This window comes from Osmia bicornis, chromosome 10 (genome assembly GCF_907164935.1).
Source record: "Osmia bicornis bicornis chromosome 10, iOsmBic2.1, whole genome shotgun sequence".
In the NCBI taxonomy this organism is placed as follows: Eukaryota; Metazoa; Arthropoda; class Insecta; order Hymenoptera; family Megachilidae; genus Osmia; species Osmia bicornis.
This window is the reverse complement of record NC_060225.1, coordinates 9,952,414-9,972,359: the sequence shown is the minus strand read 5'-3', so window position 1 is coordinate 9,972,359 and position 19,946 is coordinate 9,952,414. Positions and strand designations below refer to the sequence as shown.

General features: G+C 34.2%; 1 protein-coding gene and 1 non-coding gene across 3 annotated transcripts; one reads left to right on the top strand and one right to left on the bottom strand.

The window, feature by feature from the left end:
- Positions 1-10,608: 10,608 nt before the first annotated feature.
- Trnar-ucu lies at positions 10,609-10,681 on the bottom strand. Its single transcript has one exon. It is a non-coding gene; the product is annotated as a tRNA-Arg (tRNA).
- A 256-nt stretch (positions 10,682-10,937) lies between these two features.
- LOC114874192 (calpain-D-like) lies at positions 10,938-18,880 on the top strand. 2 transcript variants are annotated; one of them, XM_029183258.2, is made up of 9 exons: positions 10,938-12,309; positions 12,683-13,050; positions 13,126-14,492; positions 14,579-14,812; positions 14,977-15,369; positions 15,442-16,106; positions 16,185-16,527; positions 16,632-16,810; positions 16,885-18,880. In XM_029183258.2, exons 1-9 carry the CDS (start codon positions 11,990-11,992, stop codon positions 17,063-17,065), a joined length of 4,050 nt encoding a protein of 1,349 aa, XP_029039091.1. In that variant the 5' UTR covers positions 10,938-11,989; the 3' UTR covers positions 17,066-18,880. The 2 variants fall into 2 exon arrangements, with proteins under 2 accessions (XP_029039091.1, XP_029039092.1); XM_029183259.2 differs by lacking the exon at positions 10,938-12,309 and adding an exon at positions 12,319-12,570.
- Positions 18,881-19,946: the final 1,066 nt, after the last annotated feature.

Genomic DNA, 19,946 nt, shown 5'->3' with positions numbered 1-19,946 from the left:
ATGTCTGATATCATCGATCGTTAAATTGATCGAAAATGAAATGTTTGTATATCGATATCATTTCAAAGCATTGATGTAACCAATTATCATTTTTTGTGGTAAACTTTAAGATTGTCTGTGATATTACGTAGACGATGGCGTCATAGTTAAAAAATGGCTTCAAGGTACTATGTACTCTGTGTGTTACATTAGGAGATGACGTGCAGGAAGAATAATAAGAAAGAAAGGAAAGGAAATTGTTGCGATTCTCGAAAGTCAGTCGCCGTCTGATACGTGTTCATTTCGATTTATTGATTGTACTTGGATATCGATTCGAGAACTCGTCGCGTTTCAAATGTCGATACTGATTGTCCTTTATGTTCGTCTCGTATATTAATATAACATTACATATTAAGTTTCTCTTTTGTTCTTTTGTAAATATTAGATGAATAACGAATGAATGATTACGAATGATCATAAATCTTACCATTTTTATGTATGAATGAGTAATTATACAATAATGTCCACTCGACTGTTGGAACGTTTTCATTATTTATCACCTATTAATGAGTTACCAAAATGAGTAAAATAAATTTTCTTTACTTTATATATGAATTATCTTTGATCATACATACAGAACTAGCCTTGAATCTCTATCCTTTAGGGATTTAGAAACTTTTCCTTCCATACTCTGCTTGCCCATAGATCGGCGATGCCGATCGGTACTTAGACTCTGTTCCGTAAAGCTGTTTCATTATCGTTTTAATATATAATTATTTTAATGAAATCCTTGTCTCAAGCCTTTCGAATGCTAGATAAGAGAAAAACACTTGGTTCTTATCGTATTCGAGATGCGTCCTGTTTGCCCCAACCTGATAACACGAGCTAACGTTGAACAATACACGTGATTGCCATCTGTTAATCTTATTACATTAGATTCATTACTTTGTAGGTTAATTGAATAAAAATCACCCACGATTATAGAAATTTTTTTTCAAAACAGCAATCTTGTCTATACATTTGTTTTGACATGTGTGTAATACATGGTAATCAATGATAAGGATTGTATCGGTTCGCGACATTGATTACACTAAATGTCTACTATTTTTAAATCTTTTTTTAGCACTTTTTGTCAATATCTACGTCAATATATTTCCTATGTAGATATTGCAAGCGTTACATGTTTATTTTTTTATTAACGATAATTATCAATCATAGAATTATAAATTCCAATATATGTGTAACTCTGTTACATACGATACAAGGTAAAATTATAAGCTTGCATGTCACTGCAACGTTCGGCCATGAAAAAAAAAAGAACAAGAACAAAAGTTGTTTGGTAAAGGTCATTTATTTCAAGGCCACAGTGTCCAAGTTCCCATCGGTATTATTTTCAACAAAGAATTACATGTTCTTGTTAAACTGGAATAGAACAGAGGAATCTTAAGCAAACGAACGGGTAAAAATAAAATTGAAAGATATTAAATACTGTTTACTTCTTAATAAAAAACTTCGTGTTGCGAAATGAATTTGATATAAAGGATCTAAAAAAATGATCTAGACTTCGGTTGCATATAAAAAAATATATACAATAAAATATCAGTTCTAATCCGTTCTTCTAGATTTCTCGTATCAAACATTTTGAAACGTACAATATTCCAAGTAAACAACATGTGCCATTTTTTTCTATCCGTTTAGTTTGTATATACTGAAAAACACACGATATCGTGCAAAAAACAATACCGATGACCCTGAACGCTTTAATTTTATAAAGGAATAATCTTTTTAATTAACGGACGTCATTCTTCAGAAGCGAATAATTTTTTCCTATTTATCACTGCCATTTCGTGGCTACAGAATAAACGAAAGCAAAGGTACGCGACTTATCTAGATGGGAAATTTCAATGAAATAACGTATTTGACGGAATTGAAAGCACCTGGAGGGTACACCTTAGTGTGGACAGGAGTTCCTCTTTTGTCGGTAACAATTGTAACGGCTTTCGCGCATCTGCAGAGTCTTGAGATGAAAAAGAAAGCAGCTTTTATATCGGGAACCGACGGTATTGTCGGTGTAAGAGACATATGTATAAGGCTCTGCCATAAAATTGGCTGGATGTGAGGCACAAAGGTGTTTCGAGCATCTGGGTGAACGTTTTGGGAGATAGTTTTAATTAGATCAGAAAATAGAATAATTGATTTGAGGAATACTAGTTGACAAAGCTCGAGACGTTTCTGTGCCGCTAAAAAATCGGACAATAAAAATGTCAAGTCAAATATTCTTCGAAAAGTCTTTCATAGATTCGGATACGTCGACCCCGGTGAATAAATATGCGTGTACGACTTGCGTCAACGATTTTTATCCGAAAGATGTACTTACGTAAAAGATCCACAGGACAATGTTGCAAAGAAGTGTATTCTAATCTTACCGCGAAACGGTACGGTTCGGGGGTCAGAGGTCGGTTGTCGCGAAATAGAAATGGTAAATAATGAGTTTTATCGTGGGAAACAATGGGAGATCGATCGAGTACCGATACAAGTAAACGATAAACAAAATTTTCCAAATTTATCCGAGTATTTTAATCCATTAAAGGTCGGGCCTTCTATTCTTTTCGCTGTTACAAAAGAAAACGTGCTGATTTTTCCGCTCGGTTAGAGGATAAAAGAAACGAAGTGAGATGGCTTGCTTAATATCCTGTGCAGAATAATAACTATGATATACGGTGTACATAATCCGAGAGTTGTTAAAGTTTAAAGGTGAAAGCTTGCACCGCAGCTACGTGGTTTATTAATAAAAATATTCTGAAGCTTTACGCTCTGCGGTACTGATATGTGCGTAGGTGTATCCAATATTCTCTGTTTATCAGGCGTTTTTAATCAACGAACTAGCTATCAATTTCTTCGCTGACTTTTTCTAAGGAAATTTTGCCAAAGAATCTACCTCTTTTTTTCTCTAACGATGATCGAGAATAGTGCGGATCATCCAATTAAACTAAATAACAAGCCCATATAAAAATTTCTACGTCAGCCAGACACGGATGACTCAAAGCGTTAAACAAGGTACTTACTTGAATGAAATAAAACCGTCGATGCTTGTTAATGACGTAAACGCAATCACTCGTGTATTTAAGAATATCACGACCTGAAATAATGATACAGATACATAGATTATTCGATCGTTAACTTTGTCACAACCTCAAGTGTTCTTACACGTCTGCAGAAAATGATACCTTCCTGTGAAGTACTTTTGTAAATATGAATAATGATTTACGGTATCGTCAGACTCTTGGACTGGAAACTTTGAACTGAAATCGGCACAAGTCTGCGATAGCTGTTCGCGTGATTAGATATAGCAGAATTAAGATCGATAAACTAGCATTTCATTGAAATTTCAAGATTTCATGATCGTATGCTGTACAGTTTTCGCGAATAAAGATAACAAGAATCGGGGAATTTTTGACGAGAATACCGGTATGAAAAAAAACAGTGCATCTTTGTAATTCCTTCTGTAAGAATCGGGGTAATAAAGTGAAGCTATTTAAGATTAATATGGAAATGTTTTCGGTCCTTGGTAAAAGGCATAAAACGTTCTTCCAAACTTCTAAAAATAAAATTCCTACAAAATTGGACTGTTGTGGATTGTTTAAAAATACTATATACAGAGTGTGTGCCATTCTGAAAGTACAGCTCTAAAATGGTAGATGGTTGAACAAACATTTGCGAGCTGCATGAGAAATATGTTTTGAACGCGAAAAACTATCAACAATGCATTTCGATGACAAACTACTTGAAAAACAAAGTGATATTGGAAAACGTGAAACGGCACAACTGGGAACTGATACCGTGTGCACAATATTTCCTTGAACTGTCGTCAACAAACATCCGTTTATTCCACTCGGTGACAAATTTTTTAGAGAAGTTGACTTGGAACAAAATTTTAAAAAATACTCGATGGAATAATTTTTCAATTTTATTTATCAAAATAGGAGAAACACGAAAAATGTTAGTCAGGGGTATTTGACTTTTAAATAGAAATGGTGATTCATGAATGGACTTCTAGAACTTTGCAGTCCGCCTTTATTTATATAGCGACTGTTTCAATGGTATTGTCCACGAAAGAAGAGATTGATGATCCTTGCCTGAGAAGCAAGATTTTGAAGGAACCATTGACCCCGATGGTTAATCAATAGTTCAAGGGACTGAGTCAAAGTAAACGTACAGTCATTGATAAATAAATAGAAAATTTATAGTGCAAGTTTATATCAGCACAGTATCAAAGTAAATGTTTTAAGTTTGACAAAGATAAGGAGTAGAACTTCCTTTAATGACGAATTCAGGGTCATTTTCATTCAGCTCTTAACAAAGAGATTAGAAATTTTATTACTGTTTTTCTTCATTTTCTCATTTTACGCGTACTCTGCACAGAAAAGGAGCTATCAGAGATGTTCCTCCTCTGAATATCAATAATCTATTGCTTATTGATTTCCCAATTTGCATGTCAAGCATATACAGCATTGCTGAAAAGTTTGAAAAAGATGTTTCAATTTCAAATATACAATTCCTCCCTCTTTTAAATTAGACTGTACCGTTGTTATGGGAGAAACGTAGGATTTGTCAGAATGAAAGAGAGCCTCTTGCAAATATGTGACGAATGGTAGAAACGAGTGTAGCTGGCACCCCTCGACGACTCGTCCTTGCCGACCTCGAGAGCACAAGAGAGCGTAGACCCTTCCGGTCGCCATGACGACCAACCAAGACCCCAAGAAAATGGTCAAAGAACATCATCCATCCTCTCTTGCATTCGTCAATTCGTGCAACTCTTTTTTTATTCCTCCATTTACATAAATGTCAATGAAAATCTATGAAAAAATGAACGATTAACAGGGTAATTGGACTGTTAATTTCGTGTACGAATAAAAGCTTGCTGCGGAACAGTACTAATTCGGGGTTCGAGGTATGAGAACGTCCCACGCTCTAAAATTAGTGATTTTTCCTAACGTGGGATACGAATTTCTTGCATAATAAGCTTTACTTATTGCGAGTTGTGAGATTTCCGTAGAAGAATAATGAAACCGGAAGAAGAGCGCGTTTCACGTCAGCCTCTTCGTCTCTTACAATAGAAACATATGTATATCTATTTCCAGCAGAGATTCCCTTTTTCGCATACGCTAAATTCTTTTTCAAACTAGTCTGGCTCCAATTAGCAGATATTTGAGCAAAAATATCAGAAACGCAAACTCGACGTCATGTCACTTCAAAACGATCTCGAAACATTCCTTTTAAAGTCTTGAAGGTGTTTTTTTTTTTCTTTTTTCTGGTGCATAACACTGCAGACCGCAGTGTGACTCAAGATTATGTAATGCAATTTAGTTAAAGCGGTTTCACCAGGTTATATACTGGATTCACTTATAGAGTATTGTACAACATGTCCACGATATGGTATCGTCTCTTTTACGTAACTGTCCGCACATAATTGATTTTGATTTATGTATCTACATCGATATGCTTACAGGGGGTCCTCCTCCTCCGTAGGTCAATTGGAATGACGATTTTAATCTGCTCGAATAAGGTTGCATTAAAGCAAATAATAACCACGCGATCGCAATAACAGTAGGTTAATCTTTCTGGTAAATTTCCATGTAAAACGATCAGCTTAGGAACACGTCGTTCTCAGAATACAGGTGTGAATCTTAACTCCAGATGTTGGATCATTCGAGACCTTTCACTGTCCGGTTAACCGACAAGATATTATTCGTTAGAACTTTCATTCATTGAGTTTGATCAATTTTTAGATTCATTAATAACGAATACCGGATGTCGTAGTTGATAATGACGACATTTAATTAACGTTATCGATTAATTAAGCCCTTCGATTGACGTCATTATCTTCATGCTGTCACTTAACCCGTTCGTACCGTGTAACTGTAAGGTTGAGTGTGCGATTTCACGGTGGAATAAGGTAAAAGGAGCATCCGTAGAACGTAGCGAGAGAAACAGCCTTTCAAGTTTACTTGGCTATAGTGTACGATGAAGTAACGTCGTTACTGTCGAGAGAGAAAAGTTAATTAATTGTTAAAATCTGGAGAGCAGTAAATCGAAGAATGAAATATGCATCTTATAGCGTGTGTACACGAAATGCATCTCCGCCATTTCCTGATTAGAGCAATGTGATTACGTTGCGCGTGTATAAATGGGAGGCGAAGAGATAATTAAATATCTCGTGAAAGCAGCAGAAACTAGTGAGAAGAATATTTACAACTCTGACAATATTCGTTGCTGTATTATTACAATATTAATTTATTATTTTTTATCTTGAAAATAATATCCTCTTGCTTCTACAGCAATGATTCAGTTGTTCAAAAATTTATTAATTGAATGCTCGTTATAAAGATTTCGTGCCAGAAGTCACGAACAGTACCATGTTCATGGTCTTGCTTCGAGACCAACACTTTCACTATCTGACTTGCCAGAAGCAGAGAACGATGACGATTCTATGAAAAATGTTAATACCGAATCTTCAAGAGTTATCTGCAGCATTTACTAGTAGACAGATTTTGAGAAAGTACCTTATAATGGTTTTTGAGTGATAAAGATTCGACTGTAGTCTGAGGGACACAGAAGATTTGAAATAGAGTGCACCACAGTTCAGGTGAAGCATTGCTACGACAGATTATATGGATAAAATGTTGGTAAAACCAGTTAGGAACCAGCTTAAAGGGGATATACCAATTCAAAACTCTTCATCGTTAGGTTCCATCGCTGAAACAGTTTAATATTGATTTTCATTAACGTGATAGAGCGTGTCCTTTGGTTAATGAAGCAGAAGCATGAACATCATAATGTGAGACACGTGTAACATTATGTTAAGAAGGAATTTAATTTAGTAACATAGTATAAAAATGACTTTTTATCAACTTCTGTGTTATTTAAAATTGTATTATAACAATGTGGTCAATGATTATTTATGTAACAATTTTTAAATTATTAGACATTAATCTATTTTTGTTTATAAAACTTATTAGCAATTTAATAATATTTTTATACAATACAATTTTGTGCAATTAGTATTCTAAATAAAGAGATATTACACAGGGTAGAAGTAAGGAAAGAGGTAGGGTCTAGGCTTCGTAATCCAAAGATGTTAGGTTCGAAACTCGTGTTTTCTGTCTCCAAATTTTCAATCGTATATTTCTAAATTCTAATTACAATTTCTAAGTTAATAGTAGTTAACAAATTTGTTATTTAATAAAATTTGTACAGTCCTACAATTATGTGTTGCCTGTGTATTATTACAATCTAATACAAAGGTGTCAAAGGGACTAAAAGTAACGTCCAGACCGAGATTAACTAAGTTCGTAATCGTTTCAACAGGTACGGAAGGAATTTGTTTCGGTTACAATTTTTTTTTTGGATTTTGTAGAAGCATCTTGAAAGAAGAAAGAGTTAAACTTATCAAATTATAATGACAATTTCGCTGGCTTGTTTTTTAACTACGTCAAGAGTACGCCCATAAAATTTGCAATGATCCGTTTCTTATTTATTCCTAAATGTTATCTACTTTTGTTTAAAAGAATTATATGTATTTGACGAATTATCTGAAACAGCCAAATGCATAGTGTTAATCTGGCGACGATAACGCTGATAAGCGATAATTTTAGCTCATTGACAAAATAAGATGCTCCATATCATTTTCTCTCTGATAATGCATTTTATGCATAAAAATAATGTCAATTTTATTTATTTATAATTTCGCACGCTTTATTTATTTCGAACAGTTTATTTTACTTACTCCGGTTTATCGCTTTTCTGTATTTTGTACCTGTTTAAAGTTCCAAGAACGACTATATTAACTTTACACTCGTTTCATTTAAATTTCACGCGATACGTGACTAATTCCATCGTTCACGAGTAAACGAAAACGTGTTGCAAGAAACGGTGAAAAACCTATAAAATGTCTACTTCTAAAATACACCGATACACCCCCACAATATTGGACGAGTTTCGCAACGTGTTGAATAATTTTGTAAAAACGGGTCAAGGATGTATCCTAAATCGTGATCCAGTGATCGAACTTCGAAAAATGATATAGTAATATTTTGATCTATACGTGGAAAAACAGAGAAAGTATAACATGACTAAAGAAGTTTTCCTCGCTAATGTAGCTAGAATCTAAATCCATTTCGTACTCTATATTAATTAGCATAATGCTTATTAAAGAAAGTATTATACATGCTCAACACGTAAAGCATGAGAACTAGTTATCTTCAAATACATTAAAGTTAATATGTAAACGTTTTAACAGAAAATTAATAGATTAGAATCACGTCTAATCAATATGTCTGCTAATTATATCGTGGAATAGATTTCATTAAAGCATATAATAAGATTTTATTTCTATGTTCAATCTGAAACGCATATCCATTAGCCAGTAAGTACAAGTTTTTCCTTTTTACTTCAGATCCATTTATTTTCTACTGGACATAATGTTTCCTGGTTAACTTCCTATTTAATTAAGAGAAGTATATTACCGTTTATTTTTATATAGAAAGCATTACGTATCAGTGATGGCAAATAAAAGAGTTCCAATAAAAGGAAATGGGAAATTGATCCAGCATGAATCAGGAAGTAAAATATTTGAAGTAGCAATTTAAAATGTTGCCCCGTTGTTATGACTAGCGGTAAATTTGTCATACGTGGACATGGAAAAGGAATTAATTACGGATATGAGTCACGCTTATCCGCTACAATTTGCATTTTAGTTCATCGTTTAACTACCTGACGCACAAAAGTGTAACTTATTAATTCGTTTAGTACTGTAAGAAGATTCTTACACAAATGCATCTGATGCATCCTTTAAGATAATCACATCATGAAAGTAAAATTTAAAAATTAACACACGAATAAAGCACCTTGATAATCTCTGCGATTTAAGAGGAAAAAATGGAGGAATATTAGATTGGTCATTTAGACCGGTTCTAGTGCTAAAAAAATTCCTGAATAATCAAGTCTTCGTGTTAATTTAAATATACAAAAATGGCTTGTTCTTGAATGTAAAACAGACACGTGATTGTCGTCTGAAAATCAGAGTTTAATTAAGCAATTTAGAATCAGTAGTAAATTGCTGAGCAGAAGAAAACGACACCTCTGGCAGTGTATTGATGCGATCGTAAAATGTAAAAGGTGTCCATTAATAATTAATGATGTATCGATCAATATCCGTAACAGACAGGCTTAAATTATGTGGTAAACACCAGCTCGACAGATTGAACGTCTAAAGTCTAGATACTTCTCTTCTATGTGAATTATTAAATTCATAAAAGACAAGTATTTTTATCACTTATTAAAATTTTCTGAAGATATAGATGCTCGAATTTGAGAAAAATCAAAAATACTACTAGTGAATATTACCTTGTTTTCCAAAACTCAGTTACACAGCATGTTTACACTGTAATATGTGAGACTAATTTAGCACGTATCGCAATTTAAATAAAACCGCGATAAAGAGGCTGTTCTAGATACGGATGTTTATTAGGATCTAAAATAGAAAAATGTCACTATTTCAGATAAGTGGAATCGTCTAGCACAAATAGCATAAATTGCGTAAAAATAATTAAAAAAAAAAGAAATTACCTGGCAATTAAAGCATTTAATCAGTATTAATAAACATGTATATATTTAGATTTGTTGATAAGATTCTTTGTTTATTAATTCAAATCTAATTAATATGTGAAATTATTGAATACTGATCGCATGGAAAATATTACTGAAAATTGCTTCGAACTCACAGGAATCGTGTATGATATTTAGGAGAATCATTCTTGAAAGACATTGTCTGTTCTTGGAAAAGAAGACGTCACGATCTTCTGTAATGTTTACCAGTAACAACAGAGATAAAATGCGTAGAGTAGTTATTTATGAGGTTTCTGCACGATTCTATAATAAAAATGCGAATGAAGCGTCTAACTGTCTCGTGCTATATCACAATTGGCTTTGTTCCAGAAGATTTCGAGTGGGATTCATTGTTCTTACAATTAAACGAATGATTTCCTTCAAGGAACTTGATATTTATCATTAAAAAGTAAACGAACAACATGTTTACACTGCTTAACATAAATATTAATTCAGTAAATTATATAATTCTTCTTTTCATCGTGTGAAGATTTTAAGTTTGTAGTGTAATTAGAAATCAATTTTTCTAAAAATCAAATGGAACATGTAGTTAATGATAGAATGTGGAACTGAACATTAACAGAGGTTCGTGAACGTTCTAAATTCATTAATGCAGAGAAAGAGATAACTGGCTACGACATAAAGGGAACAATACGATTATTACGCGGGGATACATATTTACACGAAGTCTATTCACCTCGGAGTCCATCCCTCTCTTGCATGCTCATCATTCGGTATTATTTTTGCTCCAAACCAGAAGCAACCAAAATTAAAACAAACTTAACAGCGAGTGTGGTAAATCTAAGATAACTGTTGGAAAGAAATTTTTTGTTTCTGCAAAAGTTGATGAAGAGTTAATAAAAAATGATATAGATCATTAGCGTAAAATAAAATTAATTCGAAGAAACAAAATAAAAAAATAAATGGTTTATAAAGAGAAACCCCTTTATCAACCACGTTTTTCATCCCTGGTGGGGATCGAACCCACGACCTTTGGATTAGAAGTCCAACGCGCTATCCTCTGCGCCACAGGGACTTGGTGGTGTAACATTTCTTATAGTTATAGATCACTGCCATAATAAATTTGATCATAGATGTCGCTAACATTCGCAAAGTGTTTTAGCTACAGTATGTGTGAAAAATAAACTATCTCAATGTTAGAAAATATCGATATTAAACATATCCTGAAAATATGATATTAGTATTCTTTACAGCATGTCCGTCTTTTAATACCATTCAGATTATATATAAAATATTTTCTTCTGTAGTTACAAGTAAAATTATATAGTTGCGTAGTTACTGATGAGACACCCTGTATGATACTTCCTGTCAACCAGTGACGTATAAAAAACAAAGTTGAAATAATCGTAACAATTGGCGCAAAAATGTCGGGTATAAGTTAATATTTGATATATAAAAAGCACGTTTCGTTAACGTTAGTTTAACCACAAGAATATCGTTCATCAATTGTAATCAGATTGTTCATTTCGATTTCATAACCTTTTCAAACCTGAAATGTTTGCTGCACTAAAGCTAACAAGTAGATTTACGTATATATAAAAATACTATCTCAAGGATTGTTTTATTATTTGAAACGAATAGAGAAGTTTCTAATAATCGAGGTCAAAATAAATTTAGGCGATAAAATCAATCATATTTGATGAAACTTTCTAGAACTGGTAGTAATTAGCACTGGTTATAGAAAATTAAAAATCTAAAGTAATTAAAAAATCTAAAAGTATTCAGTTACATAAATAATCATACAGCCCTGTGTTGCAACTCGTGTAGTCAACACAACCAACTCCGAATAATGACATATACACGAATGATGTCTGCTCCATTTGCAATTGACGTTTTATCTTGTATTATAATTTTAAGTGAACGATAATGAATTAAACGATTAACTACTCGCCGTATATTTTGTGTTAGATTGTCGTTGATAGAAAACTATATAAGTCGTGAACGAAGATTGTGTAAAATAAAAAAGTATGTGCGACAGATGAAAGGAAAAGAAAAGCACAGCTAGACTAAAGGTTCGTGCGTGCATTTGTGTTTTTACTGTGTGATGCGACGAAGAAAAGAAAGGGAGAAAAAAGGAAGAAAAAGATAGAATAAAACATTGGGTGAGGAAGAGGAAGGGGCTAAAAAAGATGGCCGTCTCGAAACATATGACAAAGAACGGCGGGCAACCGCCGCTGCCGAAAGGAATTTTCGCGGAACGTGTTTTACGATATCGTTGATTCGACGTCCTCGTGTCGAGGTGTGGTGTTTATTCGTATAAAGGGATCGTGGCTACAAAAGTCAGTGATCCTGTTAGCAAAAGAGCCATGACTACGTGTAAAGAATGGGCTCGATCGCATCGGTGTTGCAGTGGCATTGCTCGGAGTGCGCTCTGATAAATCCAACGGAGAGCACGCGATGCGCCAGGTGTGGCCTTACTCGGCTTAAGAGTGATGAAAAAGCAAACTTCAGGCTAAGCCTGAGCTTGGAACACAAAGTTCCACGGCAAAAAGGTGAAAAAAAGAAAAGGGATAACGAGGAATGTAATACTTCCTCAGTGTCCGCTCCGCCGACACCTTCGTTGAAAGTCCGCCTGGATAAACCAACAGCGGACGATACGCGTCTGGCGGTTAACGAATACGTCAAAACCGATCTCATACATCGGTGAGAAAATTTGTTAGCTCGTCTCCCTCCGTAGCTCTTCTCCCCTCTCTCTTAACCCATCCCCCTATCTTCGATTTCTCGTGTGTTTGTACACAGTCTGTCAGATTCACAATTTTCAATACTCTTTCAATTCTTTTGGTACTCCTTACCCTTTTTCAAATAAAGTATTTTTGCCCTTGCTTTCTGCTGGCCAAAGTCAGTTTACCACACGAACAGTAAACGACAAGATTAAGAATTAAAGTTTATTCGTTGCATGTTTCTGTAAGTGCTACTGCATCCAAGAATACCGGCTTTCTTTTGCTGTTATTATATTCACAAATGTTCTCACCACTGGTATATCGCTAACTGTTGTATCGTTTCTTTTAATTTTCAGCTCAGAAGGAAATTTAAGTGTACCTAATAATCATACAAGCAAATCTCATCATGACCTATGGAATGGAAGGTGTTATAAAAAGGAGCCAATTAAGCGATCTTCTTCTCTACCTTCGGTAGTAACACAATGGACTTGCGTTCGTTGTTTATCAGAGAACAGTTGCAGTTCAGCTGTAACTTGTGTAGTTTGCGATGCTAATTATTCAATATCTAAAACTGACAAAAAGCAGATTGGAGCGCGTAAAAGTAGAAAATTAAATTTACGGAAAACGAATCGTCTGAAAACCACATCTGAGCTTTTAGCAAATATTTTGGATGGTTTTAACGCGACAAGTATATCTATAAATAATGCAAGAGATATTAATAAAGGTGCATATTACGTAAATATAAATATTACCGGAGGGAAGTAATGTTATTTAATAGCGTTTCGTTTATGTTCGACAGATATGGCACAATTAACGAGTATAAGTCGTAATGAAAGGAGACAAATCGACAGGGAAGATTGGAGTTTACCACCGATAGAGACCATGGATTCTACTACACTTTCCTATACGAATACCAGCAATACCTCTCAGCGTTCACCAAAAAGACATAGTCCTTCGATATACGAACGAGTTAAATCTAAAGTTAGTCGCTCTCTATCTAATGGCTCTGTTGTACATAAATTATCGGAACATTCTACTCAAAGACCAACAAGTTTAGTAGTAACAGATTCGCAGCAAGACGATGCCCTTTGGAGTTGCGACAATTGCACTCTCGACAATGCACCTGGCCTAGAACAGTGCGAGGCCTGCGAAGCTCCTAGAAGTCCAGCGCCTTGCAGCGGAGTAGTTATCAGTGTACCTGCTTGGGAACCCCGTGCTTTATCTTCTGCAAGTGCACTATCTTATAGACGATCGTTTTCCGACATTGAATCTGTTGCACATGTAGCTGAAAAAAAAATTGTCAATCGTAGAAGTCTGAACGAAGATGAACCTCCGGCGGTACCACCTCATTCGGTTGGTTTCAGTACAAGACCAAAGTACTCTTACATTGGAATAACCGATCCCGATATACCGCCACCGTTACCAAAAAAGCAGAATAGTAAATTGGGTCTTGTACCGACGAAAGCGCATAGCGAGGCAGCTAGTCCTGTTGGAGATGTACCTAATATAAGCTCTCTAAAGCGTATGTGGACATGTCGGAAATGTTCTTACGCGTATAATCCTCTCTGGTCGGCTGGTTGCGATATATGCGAATCATCTCGATCACCACCTTCGCTTACTCAGCCTAGTTTAATAACAGTCACAAAAGATGAAACAAGTTGTTCCATGCATACACAGTCTCCGATCGTTGTATCTAGAGATAGCGTTAGATACATTCCACAAAAAACTGCTACATTGGCCACGGCAGAATCCGATTTAGACGATCAGATCGATCCACCATCGCCTGTATGGACTTGTAAAAAATGTACTCTCTTAAATGCCGCTTCGAGAACAACGTGCGAAGCATGCGGTGGCTCGAAATTAAAAAGTATTATGCATTTAGAAGATGCAACGTTACGGAAAGGCGAGAGTTGGGTGTGCCCGTCGTGTACTTTAAGAAATCCGCTATCAGCGCAAACCTGTAACGCTTGTAAAACGTTGGCTGATTTTCTCGAAGTACCGAAAGATAGTAGATTCTTCGGCTCGAGAAGTCCAAGTCCAAGGCTTTGTTCGACTCCTATAAATTCAAAAGTTGTTACTCCGAGACACAGAAATTCTGTTAGGAGAAATGGTTCTTCGATTGGGGATAAGAGACATTCAAGGATTAAAGATTCTACTCATGGTCAAGTACGATTATCTTATGATTGGTCCTTTTTTATTGTTATTTAATTGATTTCAATTAAACGTGTATAATATGTACCGATTTTTTCTAGTGGCAGTGTAGACTGTGTACATATGAAAATAAGACTACTAATGGAATCTGTGAAATGTGCCAAATCTCAAAAAATTTATCTCAGCTACTGGGTGAAAGGCCTAGAATTATCGAATCTGGCACAAGCACGCTCACAATACAACGTCAGGAAAGTGTAGTTATGGAAAATTTAAGACAACTTGAAGAACGAGAAGCATTGGAGAAATGGGAACGAATTGTTCGATATTGCAAAGAGGTATATCGCTTGGTTAACACGAACGAAATTGAATGTTTTCTTTTCATTTTTAAATAAAACAAATATGCATGTATTACGTTAATTTTCATTTATAATTTCCTTTTTTATCCAAACGTGTTGGTGTAATAAAAAATATGTTTCTATGTTATCTGTTTATTTTATAGACGAACGAACCTTTTGTCGACGACTCGTTTCCACCGGCTCCAAAATCATTGTATTATAATCCAGCAGAAACGAAAGACAACCATGTTGTTCAATGGAGAAGGCCTCATCAAATTAACGTTGATTCTACTGTCGATTCCAAACTGCCTTGGGCTGTTTTTAGAACACCCTTACCTTCTGATATCTCACAAGGTGTATTAGGAAATTGTTGGCTACTTTCAGCTTTAGCTGTTCTAGCTGAAAGTGATGAACTTGTAAAGAGAGTATTAGTAATGAGAGAAACGTGTCCAGAAGGAGCTTATCAAGTAAGATTGTGTAAAGATGGAAAATGGACCACAGTACTCGTTGATGACTTGTTACCCTGTGATAAAAGAGGCCATCTAGTATATTCTCAGGTTAATAAAGTAACTAAAATGTATTTTTAATTCAACTTTGTAATTTTAATTAAATATACATGTATATTATAGGCCAAAAGAAAACAACTTTGGGTTCCGTTAATTGAAAAAGCAGTGGCTAAAATTCATGGTTGCTACGAAGCTTTAGTATCTGGACGTGCTATAGAAGGTTTAGCTACACTTACAGGTGCTCCTTGCGAAAGTGTGCCTTTGCAACCATCTGCTTTGCCGAGCGAAGACGAACTTGACAGGGATTTAATATGGGCGCAACTTTTGTCTTCGAGGCAAGCTATGTTTTTAATGGGTGCTAGTTGTGGAGGAGGCAATATGAAAGTCGACGAGGAGGAGTATCAACGTAAAGGTTTAAGGCCAAGGCATGCCTACTCTGTTCTCGATGTGCGAGATGTACAGGGAATAAGACTGTTGAGACTGCGTAATCCTTGGGGTCATTATAGCTGGAAGGGTGATTGGTCTGATGATAGTCCAATATGGACGCCGCAGTTAAGAGAAATGCTTATGCCGCATGGTGCATCCGACGGGGTTTTTTGGATTTCCTTCGACGATGTGTTAAAATATTTCGACTGTATTGATATTTGTAAAACTAGAGTTGGATGGAGCGAAGTTAGATTACGTGGAACACTTCCGCCTTTATCTTCTCTTCGACATTTATCCTGTGTACTTCTAACAGTATTGGAACCTACTGAAACGGAATTCACGTTATTTCAAGAAGGACAAAGGTACATCCATTTACTGCATCAATTTATTTCATTGTCCAACGTATTTGGTTAACTTGATATCGTTACTCGTGCATTTAGGAATTCGGAAAAATCGCAACGATCTCAGTTGGATTTGTGTGTAGTTGTTTTTCGTACACGTTCACCAGCAGCACCGGAAGTTGGAAGATTAGTAGAGCATAGTAAACGACAAGTACGTGGGTTTGTTGGATGTCACAAAATGCTAGAAAGGGATTTGTATATTGTTGTATGTTTAGCCTTCAATCATTGGCATACAGGAATGGAAGATACTTCCAGTTATCCTGAATATGTTCTTGCCATTCATAGCTCAAAAAGACTTTTAGTTGAACAAATTTCTCCACCGGCGTTCGTCTTAGCCGATGCTATTATAAGTTTAACTCTAGCAAAGGGACAGCGGCACGAAGTAAGAATTAATTACTTGTGTAATTACTTATGTATTTAATTGTAAAAAACACTGGTACCTTCTCCTAATCGAACATTCACAAAAATATTGATTTATCCAATTAGGGAAGGGAAGGAATGACTGCTTATTACTTAACTAAAGGCTGGGCTGGACTTGTAGTAATGGTAGAAAATCGTCATGTAAATAAATGGATTCATGTAAAATGTGACTGCCATGAAAGCTATAATGTCGTGTCCACTAGAGGACAACTCAGAACTGCCGATAGTGTTCCCCCGCTTCACAGGTAACACAGTGGTGCTACTCATTTTTAAGAATTTCAGATTTATATAATTATCAATTATAATAAATTCATTATAGACAGGTCATCATAGTTTTAACACAGTTGGAGGGTAGTGGAGGTTTTTCAATAGCACATCGACTTACGCACAGATTAGCTAACAGTGGAAATTTACATGACTGGGGCCCGCCGGATACTCAACATTGTCCTCAAATTGACACCGAAGTCGAGGGTTTACACAGCCCTCGTTTAATCACGTGAACAAGTTAAAGTGATTCACAAGAAGATAGGACAATGTTTAAACGTATCGTTTGTCAAGTAAGAGATTTATTATGTACTCGTGATATTCAGAAATTTATTAAAACCAAAGCAAGCTAGAAAGATTTTCGGTACAGACTCGAATCGCGTGCCGGAAGTCGTAACACATTTTGTGCTTTCTAGCTATTCGTATTATATGAAAAAAAAAAAAAAAAAAAACAATTTTTAGCATTATGACAAGCTCACTATTGGATATAATACAATAATTAATGATTAATATACACAATGATTCTGAGATCAGTGGTTAGAAATATTTTTTTTTAATTAGATAGAAATTATTCATTAGAACTAATGAAAATGGAATATACTTTGAAACTTGCGTGCAAATTAAGCATTTCTACGGGAACCATTGATCCATAAAGAAGACTTAAGAAAAATTAAATATTTATGGAAGAACAAATTAAACACATTGCTTGTTATATAAAACAAAAAAAAAAAATTATTTTCTCAATGTAACATATAAGCATCATAAAAAATAACAAAGCGTAACAGTTATACAGTAATAATATGTAAAATGAAATAAGTAACAGCCATTAATGATGTATAAAAAAAAAAAAAAGAACATATACACTCTTTTTGGAATTGCTTAGTGTATGATATAACTATGGGTCGAAATATTTTCAGTTTTCACATCTTACAAAAGTCGATCCTTTTTTCGAATACATCAAGCCATATTCAGAACCCGCATTTAAAAAGATACATACAATATATCGTGCATCGTTGAAAACAATTGTTACTGACAATGTTTAAAATTTGTCTGATCTATAAATGGGGAGTTAAGAAAAGAATTCTTTGATTCCTTAAATGAGGATTTTTGAATATCGGCCAGGTTGTAAAACTTATTTCCTGTATGCTTTTGTTATTTCAATTTTTTAACTGGATGAAGTGCTTGTGCTACAAATGGATGCAGCGTGTAGCTACAGAACCAAAAATCTCTCTTGAAAGTTTTACAGTATATTGACGCGTTCACTGCCATTCTGTGTAATGTACATTTGACTTTATTATTGTTAAATATTTCTGTAGTAAATTATTATCATCTTCATGGTTGCTAATTGTTGTAAGTACCTTTTAGTTCATTCATAATACATATCTTGCATTTTATGCATACGCAAGCGTGGCAGTTAACGGGTTAGTCAGTTTTATAGGTGATGTATATTTTATAATCATGACATTGGAATAGGTATCTACAAGTGTGCACGGGTTTTTGTTTTTACATTTACACAGGTATGTTTTATTTCTAAAAAAAAATTATCAAATAACGAAGATATCATTTTTTTTTAAATTTTAAATAAGAGGTCATTACTTAAAATTACATTCCCTCTTTTAAACGATAAAATGACCACACAATCATGATGTATGGATGTTAAATATATAGTTTTCTCTGTTATAAAACTATTTAAATTACCGCAAATTATTATATTGGTTTTTTAATTTAATGTTAAGAGTTTATAAAAGAATTAGAGTAAATTAAATATCTTCGTTATTGTTAAATGCTGTTCGACATTCAAATATATTAAATGCAATGTATGTCAACTTACTTTTAGCTATTTCTTTGCACGTACTAGGCAGAGTGTTAATATAAGTGAAGATCTCCGTACTAAATTTACGCGCTAAAACAATGAGAAAATTTGTATAATCTTGTATCTAGAGTTGTTTGAGTACTTGAAATACTCGATATAACTTACAATGAAAATTCAATTAAAAGGCAGAGTTGTGTATAAAATTATACATTTTCCGTGTGTAAATTAAAAAAATGAATGTGTTGTTTTAATTGTTGTATTAATTTAAAAGGTATATCTAATATTTATTGATATTCTTTATAGAGGATAATTAAAAAAAAAAAATGAGTAAGCACTTGCAGATACAAGTTTATATCAGTGTTTCTTTGGTATTTATTCGTATGAAATTTCAGCGAATATTCGATTTAATATGGGTAGCTCAATATTTTGGCTTTAATGTTAAACTGCCATGTTCTGAGTAATGATAAAATTGGCACTGAAACATTCTTTTTAATGGCAGTTGGATCTGATTGAAAGTTTAATATTTTGTATGTATATTAAATGTGGTGATGTGACAATATCTAATGCTGTGATCAGCCAATGACGTATTTTGTCATTAAAATGTCAGTTAAGAAATGTCCTGTTAAATGAAAAGGCAGCGTGTGTATTATTTCAATAATAGTACAAAATGACTATTTATACTAAGTGCATTTGTTTTATTCAAATGCAACAGAAAGAAACAAGTTATACACATGAGCATTGTGAGACTTAATTGGCATTAGCTCTTTTAAAATTAGATGAATTACACATTAATATGGATATATAAACTAAAAGTGAAACATTCCTTACATTTACTTCTTTTATTAATATTTACATTAATATTAACATATTCTGGTTCTAACATACTTAATTCCTATTTTCCGAAATTTAAAGCAAAAGCAATATAAAGTTTCTGACTTTCTATTTAGATTTTTAAACAAACGGATCTAATTATCATTTAAACATGGCCTAATAATTAAAAGTTAGTTTTCTATCGATTCGTTATTAAAAAAAAAAAAAAAATCCAGCTGTTACTGTAGACTCTACAATATTGAATGGCCTTCATTTACAGACAAAAGCATTTAATACAACACGATAACTTTCTAAAATTAGCAGATACATTAAATTACCCCAATTAATTTAGTTCTAATCAACAGATTCGACTGCTATGTGTGAACTGGTAATTCGAAACATTAATTCAGTTATGTAATTGTTAAGAATTTTAGTATATGTATGGTTGCTGCACATGCACAAATTCAAATACAACAACCATAAGATAGAATATT

What these genes read in the sequence shown, in the direction of transcription:
- LOC114874192 (XM_029183258.2), top strand. Translation starts at nt 11,990, where the DNA reads ATGGGCTCGATCGCATCGGTGTTGCAGTGGCATTGCTCGGAGTGCGCT. An exon ending in AAGATTCTACTCATGGTCAA is followed by an intron (nt 14,493 to 14,578) that starts GTACGATTATCT and finishes GATTTTTTCTAG; the next exon opens with TGGCAGTGTAGACTGTGTAC. An exon ending in TTGTTCGATATTGCAAAGAG is followed by an intron (nt 14,813 to 14,976) that starts GTATATCGCTTG and finishes TTTATTTTATAG; the next exon opens with ACGAACGAACCTTTTGTCGA.